The 8,251-nt window shown below is 41.0% G+C and overlaps 2 protein-coding genes across 2 annotated transcripts; both read left to right on the top strand.

Annotated features, from left to right (window-relative positions):
• The first annotated feature begins 744 nt into the window (after window positions 1-744).
• Window positions 745-3,445, top strand: c8h1orf198 (chromosome 8 C1orf198 homolog). The gene is made up of 4 exons (XM_030781006.1): window positions 745-1,062; window positions 1,529-1,579; window positions 1,935-2,552; window positions 2,696-3,445. Exons 1-4 carry the CDS (start codon window positions 754-756, stop codon window positions 2,750-2,752), a joined length of 1,035 nt encoding a protein of 344 aa, XP_030636866.1. The 5' UTR covers window positions 745-753; the 3' UTR covers window positions 2,753-3,445.
• Window positions 3,446-4,754: 1,309 nt separating this feature from the next.
• clec11a (C-type lectin domain containing 11A) lies at window positions 4,755-8,114 on the top strand. Its single transcript, XM_030782942.1, has 4 exons — window positions 4,755-4,874; window positions 5,442-5,538; window positions 7,143-7,334; window positions 7,714-8,114. The coding sequence occupies exons 1-4, from the start codon at window positions 4,755-4,757 to the stop codon at window positions 8,112-8,114; spliced, it is 810 nt and encodes a 269-aa protein (XP_030638802.1).
• The last annotated feature ends 137 nt before the right edge of the window (window positions 8,115-8,251 follow it).

Below are 8,251 nucleotides of genomic sequence, written 5' to 3'. Positions count from 1 at the left end.
CATAACCGTTATTTTAGATTTTGTTAAAACCTCAAATGTTTTTTTTTCATTGAAAAAATATTTCAGCAAAAACTCAAATTTTCCATAGCAAAGTGGAAATGCACCATAGTGACTTACTGTGAATGTATGACATGACGACGGTGAATTCCCAAATAGGCTAAACAATTTTCTGAACGTTCGACTGGTGAAAAACGAGGAGACACTTTAAATAAAAACTGTTTGTAGGCGGCACATGGTTTCTGAATGATGTGTAATCTTTTCCTCGCACGACAAAACGAAATGTTGTAATGTTTTAAACTGTGTAAAATTATTTGTGTGGTCATTCCACGATGGTGACTCGTCAATACACTTATAGAAACCTGTGTTATTAATGTAAACAAAAACAACAATAATCATGAGAAAATATTGGTTTACCAAAAGAAAGCATCATAAAACGAGGATTTTGTCACAGAAATGGTCAAATTCCAGTACTTTATTGAAACGTAGCCTAATGAAAATCCTCATCTTATGAACTTTGCGTTTATCCAGTAAAGTAGTGAAGAAAATTGTAGGTATTGTTTTATTGGCAAGTAATTGAAATATAACGTTAAAATAATTGGATTGTGAACATTGCACACATTTCGCGAGCTGGACTGCAATTGTGCGTGAAATTGTCGGACATGATGCGCAGTTCCGATGTTTGCGAACACATCACAGAGGTATTCATGTGCCTCGCCCCTTTGACGTCACACGTATTTTCCAGCTGGTCAGAAAATGGCTGCTGCAGCTTTGGCAGAGCCGTCGGCCGACAGGATGATGGAGGCGAAGAAGTTTGAGTATTTTTCCTCTATTAATTCTATGGCCAGGAAAATAATGCAAGAGAGAGAAAAAGTTAAAGAGAAACATGGGTCCTCGTGGGATAAAATGACACCAAACGAACAGGATATCGCCATAGATAACGCAATGATGGACCCACAGATCCGGGCTCGATATGCAATGCACAGAGTGGACCGAGACGAAGTCATCTGTTACCCGAAACTTCTCATTCAAACCGGCCAAAAAATCGTCCATTTTGGAGAAGAGGTTGTTATTGCTATCGTTATACCAATACTGAATGGGTTTTAGCTATCTTTCGTTATTAGCTTTGATTTTTCAGCTAACTGAGAACTAAACGCCGGCAGTGTTTACAAATGTTAGGGGACAATGAGAACCATAATCCCCCCATTCAGCTGACCCTCAGCTGTCACTCAGTTGTTAAAGTATGTGGTGTGTCCCGCAGTTGACGGAAATGGCTGAAACAATCTTCAAAAAACTGTTCGTAAATGAAAAAAGCTTAAATTGTTTTCATTAGCTAGGTACTCTAGGTGACTTCAAAGACAGTGATGTTTTTTCCCCCCAAATATCCGTACAAATTGGTGAGAATGTCTTAAATAGTTTTTGTTTGTTCAGTGTCACAGCCTATGTCTTAGATAGGATAATACTGATTGTTCAGGCAACTTTAAATGTTTTCGCTGTCTCTGTTAACGATTGTTTTTCGTATGAATTTTAGGACATCACCTGGCAAGATGAACACTCTGCGCCTTTTTCTTGGGAAACCAAGGTTTGTTTGACTGTCGTGTCTTAGCGTGCCGTATGGCTGTGATTTCATCTGGTGCACTTCATTCAGTATCTTTTAATACCGATATTTTTAATGGGTTAGACGATCTTTTGATAACTGTATAGTAATGTATAGTAACTGTATTGTTATACATGGGGCTTCTTTGATTGGTTTTGTAACTTGTTCTTCTGTGTGTGATTAAATGATTCAGAAAATTGTTTTTCCACTACTTTGTTTTTCCTTTGGGAGGGACAGAAATGGGCTACTCCTTTTTTTTCATTCCTTTTTATTTTGCCAAAGACAAAAGATTGAACACCTCACTGATATCAAGCCATACACTTTCATGTTCTCTCCCCAGAGTCAGATGGACTTCAGCCTGACCTCTGGAGCCTCTGAACAAGGCGTCTCCTCATCTCTGTCTGACTCCAAACCCACCAAAACCTCCCAGGGGCCCCAGCTCTCCAAGGGCACACCCGGTCCCAAGGCATCTGCCGGTGATAGTGCAGTCAGGCGCGAAGAAGAGTCCTCCTTCTGGAAAATCAGCGCGGAAAGATCTAGACTGGAGGGTGAGAAATCCGAATTCCAGTCGCTGACTCCCAGCCAGATCAAGTCTATGGAGAAAGGGGAGAAACCACTCCCCTCGTACCTCAGGCAGGAGTCTGGTCCAGAAGAGCACCCCCGTCCTGTCAAACAGAGGCTCAGCAAACCCCACGCTCCTCCTCCCCCCGTGCCTGTTACCATCACCCCCGTGGCCATCAGCGGGACCCCGGCCGCTGCCCCTGCTGCGGTCAGCGTGTCATCCTCTGTGGCCGGTTGGGAGCGGTCGCAAAGCACCCTCCCCTCGGTCAGCCCTGTGGACGATCTGTTCAGTCCGGAGTTGAGCTCCAGGTCGCCGGCCGGCATGGTGACTTCTCCCAAAGACGAGAAGACTGAGAGGCCAGAGACTTCCCCTGTCTCCAATCCTACCTTCCTGCAGGTAAGACACGCACACACATATACATATACACATACACACATGTGCGCACACACACACATTCTTTATGTGTTTGTGGGTGTCATTTATGTTGTTAAACTAAGCAAATTCAAATGTAAAAATATTCTTCTCCAATGTGTTTGCAGTTCAACACGAGCAACAGCATCCTGAAGACTGGTTTTGATTTCTTGGACAACTGGTAATGACTGACAGCTGTCCTGGGGAGATACGGATCCATCCCACTCTAAAGCACCTTTTGTTTTTATCCGTTTCAGCACCAACACTACACAACACACATTATATTTATCAGTGCTTTTATCCCTGCCCTAGTTAATTATCACAAACCCGTATCTCTCACTCACTCTCTCTTTCTCTCAGTTTTTCTCTCTGAGATGTCTTTCTTCTCAAACTGCCATTCTCTGTACCCTGTTGCACATGTTGACAGACCTTTTGCTAGTGCTCAGCCAATAGAATGTATATGTAATCAGTTGAGCTTAACTGGAGTGCTTTAGATTAGCACGATTTTAAGCATGTTTCATTTTACACAACTTTTACACTACAATGTTGCAACAGCTGTTTAGACTTTTTTATACAGACGCTACGCTTTGTATCCCGTGTGCCATATTTGAAGATATCACCATTCCAGTCTTTTGTTTTTATTTGAGAAATTTTGAAATCACTGGCTTCATCTCATTTTTCTTTAGTGGACCTCTGGTCTTGTCACAAGTATTGTGGAATAGAATAACGTTATACAGTGTGTAGCTCTTTCAGTTAAGCATCCTTTAAGGTGACCAGTGTACAAGGAAAGGAGACAGTTCTGTAGAATGTGACCAGACCAGTCACAGGGATACTCTGAGTACAGATATGACACAGCGGTGGTACTCATCACTTTTAGATCAATAATACAAAATAATAACAATAAAAGCTGTGGTACTTGACAATTGTCAGCAGTTTTGTGGTGCATTATATGTTTGGACTCTAGGGGGCAGCAGAGAAACTGGGAAATGTCATTGGAAGGGTTCACACAGACGGACAGACAGGCAGGCAGGAAAATGAGGTCATTAAACATTTTGAAGAATTCTCCGCCGTCTGTGTGAGGTTAGCAGATGTTTTTAAATTCCATGATGACTGTGGTGTTCCTTTCTTGACTGTTAGAAGAGACAAAAATGACTCAGTCCCTTCCAGGTCTGGTCATCTGCTCCTGCCAACTGCAAAAGCTCACTTCAACTTTCAGGAGTTTCATTCTAAGTGGAACTGGTATATCTGAATTCTCTCAATCTGAACTCAACAGCACAACATAATATATGCGTCATACATCATATGACCCAGGAAGAAGATAGAGAGAGTCAACATAGAATGCATCGACATCAGCTGTTGTCGTGGTGACAAGGAACAGTAAGTGTGTGGAATATGCTGATTAAGGAAAGTACAGAGGCAAGAATAGACAGTGATGAGTAGTATAAACATAATGAATAACGTCTGGAGATAGAAACATCTTGACTCCCAGCTGTTAGGTGAAACATTTCTCAAGAGTCAGTATACTCACCATCAATTCAATTATTAAATCATATATGCTCTGTTATGTAGGTTTTCTCAGTGAGTTCTCTAACTATGGAGCTCAGATTCAACTGACAAATCAAGTAATTTGCTGACATTAAATGGCAATGCAGGGGGCAATACATGGTACAAAAGATGTCTAGTCAAGCTCATCTGGGAAAAATTAACAAAATTAGCCCAGTTACGTAATCCACCGCATTCATGGAGTCCTAGCTCCTCCCTAACACCCCAAATTCAGCTCCAGATTGTGCCGAGTGTGGAACAGGCTACAGACACATTCCTAAGGAGATCTGATGGAAATTCCTGATTTGTGGAATGACTTCAACTGGTAGAGTCACGCTCTGTCATTCACACGTTCCCTCAGCCCTGTCTGCGGGATTACGTGAACGCTCCCGTTTTCCATAGAGCTCTGCTTCTCATGTGGTCCTAACGAGGCCATTAAAGCAGAAGGGAACGAACACAGTGTCTCAGAGAGAGAGAGAAGAAAGAGCCTTCAGAAAAGTGCACTGTTGACACAAATTGTGGAAGTAGGAGGTGGCAGAGAAATTTCCTGTTGTTGGAGAAACTTGCTGAGGACAGAAGAGAGAGAGACAGACAAAGAGGGAGAGGGTCAAGACACTATCGGATATAAATCTGGTCATAGGGACAATGGAGAAAGCAGTGCTCTTCGCTGCTGTGCTGTGTGTAAGTTATTTGTTGGACACTGAAGTGAACAGTTTGGAGCAGGAGGCGCTGCGTGGAGATGTTTTCAATGCCACAGTGGATCAGGTGAGAGGCAGAGGAAAATTTATCAAGGATGATATGCGATACACAGGATCTGACAGAAGTAAACTCAAACTCAGACAGCAATATCGACGGGGCTCAGTGACAGTAACTCTTAAAGCATTTTTAATCCAGTACATCTTTACCTTCAGAGTCTGTTGTGGATATTGTCTGAGGACTTTCTTAAAACACTTGATTTATTAATAGGTGATTACTTATATTAACAGTATATTACTAGATGTAGTCAATGTTTACATAACCATATTGCTGTAGGGAACACAGTAAGGAGCATTTAATATTGGTGAATTATTCATCTAATTAATTTGTTTCACAAAAAAGGGACCAAAGCACTCTTTTGTCAATTCGTGTCATTTAATCTGACTTTTTTTCAGCCAAGAAGACTACAGTTTCCCGTGTTGAGTATTTTTTTGAAATTTTAATCTGATTCATGTTGAATATAATCAGAAATACAGAAAAAGAAAAGAAAAGAAATAGTGAATGATGCCTGTGTTGGTAACCATGGTAACAGACCGAAAACAAAAACTCTGAGGTCAGTCTTTGTGTATCCTGTAGAGCAAAGAGACTGATGTGGAGCCAAGAGGAGACGAACCATCAGAACCAGAACCCACAGTCGCAGTTTCTGATTTTGAAACCACTTACAACTACGTCTGTAAGTTCTCTCAATTTAGCACTGAACTGCTAAGACTCATTCACAAAAACAACAAATTATGTTTGTATGTTTCTCAATGAGTCCACCACCTGTACGACACCACTTGCACTTGCATCTCCACCTCTACAGAGCTGACATAGGCAGTGTTAATTTTGGCAGGTGATTTTGATTTAGTCTTAGTTTTAGTCTTTTGACTAAATTCGTTTTTGTCATATTTTTGTCATTTGATCATTATTAGTTTTAGTCTAGTTTTAGTAAACGAAAACTACACAAATTTTAGTCACATTTTCATCAATTTGCATTTTTTTTTTTAAATCAAATCATAACGGTGATTTCATGAAGCACACAGATATTCTTAGGCTTGCTATAGGTATGCGCAAGTAACGTTACCAAGTCAAGTGAACAAGAAAACATAGCCGTCTGCTTCTAGCTAACAAGCCTTCAAGTTGATTCTGATAGAACTCTTACTTTTTTTTATCATTTCTTGGTGGCGCGTCTTCGGTTGCCTCTTGAGGTTTGAAGTATTTTGATGGAAATTATCGCACGCGAGTTATAGCTAAGAGAACAAATACGTGTAAATATATAATTTCAGAAAACACTTGCTCACTGAGATGAAGGACTTTTTGACACCGCTGACAAGCCACATTGTTTAAAGACAAACTTTTTTTTTTTGCTGTTTTCACGTGGATGCAACAGTAAGCTATATCTAGTGCAAACACTCTTCATATGAGCGGGCGCTCATTTGACGAGCTCATTTAACTTGTAATATTATAACATAATTGCATTGCACTGGGTAAATATAGAACTGTCCCGTAAGTTACTACAGTCAGTATAAAATACCCCAAACTTCTGATTTGTAAAGAAGATTTGATCAATGGTTAAGTTAACGACATTCGTGCTCTTGAGTTAATCATCACAACAAGAGTGATTGGCTGGAAAGAGTGTGAGAAGAGATGCGTAAACACGACGTAAGATCCATAATTTACTATCCTGTGGGGAAATGAATTAAAATGATATAGCCTATCCTGATTACTACTACTAATACTAAGTGTCACAAAATGATCAAATTATCGTACATTATGGGACTTTTGGCTGGTTGCCAAGTTCAGGTTAGTTAAAATGTTTAAGGTTGAAATTGCTTGTCCATTCCTCTCTCTGTGACATTATCCTTTCCTTAGTAATCATCAACGAAAGTTGTGATATATTTCGTCACATTTTTTATTTTCAAATGTGCATTTTTATTTAGCTATCGTCTCGTTTTCGTCAGTTTTCGTCGACGAAATTAATACTGGGCAAAAGAGATGGCGGATGGATAGATGAATGAATGCTTGGATGGATGGACTGCTTGTTTTTCACGCTTAAATAACACACTGAAAACATCACCGATGGAAGGATGGACTACTTGTTTTTCATGTTTTAATAAGACATTGCGATCATCACTGATGAATGGATGGATGACTGATGGACAGATGCTTTAATTAAGGAGATGCGAGTTTTCAAAAACCAATAAACCATAAAAAAAAAAAAAAAAAGCACAAAGAACCTTTCATGGTGCATACCTCTAATTACACCATGTTTCCCCCTGCGTGTGTGTTTATTCATAGTGTCCAGATTAGCCGCCATGGACCAAGCCATTCACAGACTGAACGTGGGTCATTACACTCTGGATGTGAAGGTCACTCAGCTTCTGGACAGAATCTCGCGTCTCGACGGCAAACTCGCCGACCTGGAGGACACCATACAACAAGTGTCCCTCTTCAGCAAACAGAACCGCAAAGAGATCGGACGTTTGGAAGGTATGCATAGTCCTCTTTCTCCTTTCTCTCTGCAAATTCCTGTCTTCTTCTACAGTCCTCACAGTAGGCGTTCACGCTGAAATATGCTGGATAATTCTAAATCCAGGGTTGTTTGGAAGTCCATGGCTCAATAGACCTGATAGACTGGTTTAGTTTGGCCTTTCTCAAACGTCGGCTAATTAAAATGAGTGTACTTCTGAGTGGAGTTGAGTTTTTACTTAGAAGTTAGCGGCAACAATGTTTAGCACGTTAAGAAATTCTGGGTTTAAATTGCTGTTCTAAAAACAGGTTAGTTTAAAGGAAAGAGCTCTGCAGAACTTTGAGAGAGCATTAGCAAAGCCTGTTGGTATGTACGTGTTGCGTTGTGTTCTCTGCACAGGTTGCCAGAAAGGCCGGCGAATGAGCTACAAGTGTTTCCTTGTCTACCGTACGTATGAGACGTACGCGGGAGCCTCGCAACAATGCCAGGAGCGTGGAGGGAGGATGGCGATGCCAAGAGACAGAAAAGAGCAAGAGGCTTTGGCAGAGTACGTCCGTAACGCTTTCCATCCCGGAAACTGGCCAGTCTGGCTCGGAATTAACGACCTGCGATCCGAGGGACTGTACCTGTTCGACGACAGTACGCGTGTCACTTATTTCCAGTGGCGAAAACATTTTCTTTCCAGTCAGCCAGACGGAGGGAAAAGGGAAAATTGTGTGGCGATGTCATCAGATGACGGAGACTGGTGGGATAACTATTGCGATCGACGCATGTACTACCTATGCGAATTTGACATCTAAACTATGACAATTTTACCCTTCCAGCGCTCTGTACTGTAAGCGGGGCACATTTGACCCACAAAAAAAAAATCACTGATATCAAGTTGTACGTTTTTTGATTGTTGCTTTTATATATCAAGATTATGAGATTATGACAG

The sequence above is a fragment of the Chanos chanos genome, chromosome 8 (genome assembly GCF_902362185.1).
Source record: "Chanos chanos chromosome 8, fChaCha1.1, whole genome shotgun sequence".
Lineage (NCBI taxonomy): Eukaryota > Metazoa > Chordata > Actinopteri > Gonorynchiformes > Chanidae > Chanos > Chanos chanos.
This window is presented reverse-complemented; position numbering and strand designations above follow the sequence as displayed.

Coding starts and splice junctions, on each gene's coding strand:
- c8h1orf198 (XM_030781006.1), top strand. CDS start 754: ATGGCTGCTGCAGCTTTGGCAGAGCCGTCGGCCGACAGGATGATGGAG. Junction 1,063..1,528: donor TCGTCCATTTTGGAGAAGAG/GTTGTTATTGCT, acceptor TATGAATTTTAG/GACATCACCTGGCAAGATGA. Junction 1,580..1,934: donor CTTTTTCTTGGGAAACCAAG/GTTTGTTTGACT, acceptor TTCTCTCCCCAG/AGTCAGATGGACTTCAGCCT.
- clec11a (XM_030782942.1), top strand. CDS start 4,755: ATGGAGAAAGCAGTGCTCTTCGCTGCTGTGCTGTGTGTAAGTTATTTG. Junction 4,875..5,441: donor TCAATGCCACAGTGGATCAG/GTGAGAGGCAGA, acceptor TGTATCCTGTAG/AGCAAAGAGACTGATGTGGA. Junction 5,539..7,142: donor AACCACTTACAACTACGTCT/GTAAGTTCTCTC, acceptor GTTTATTCATAG/TGTCCAGATTAGCCGCCATG.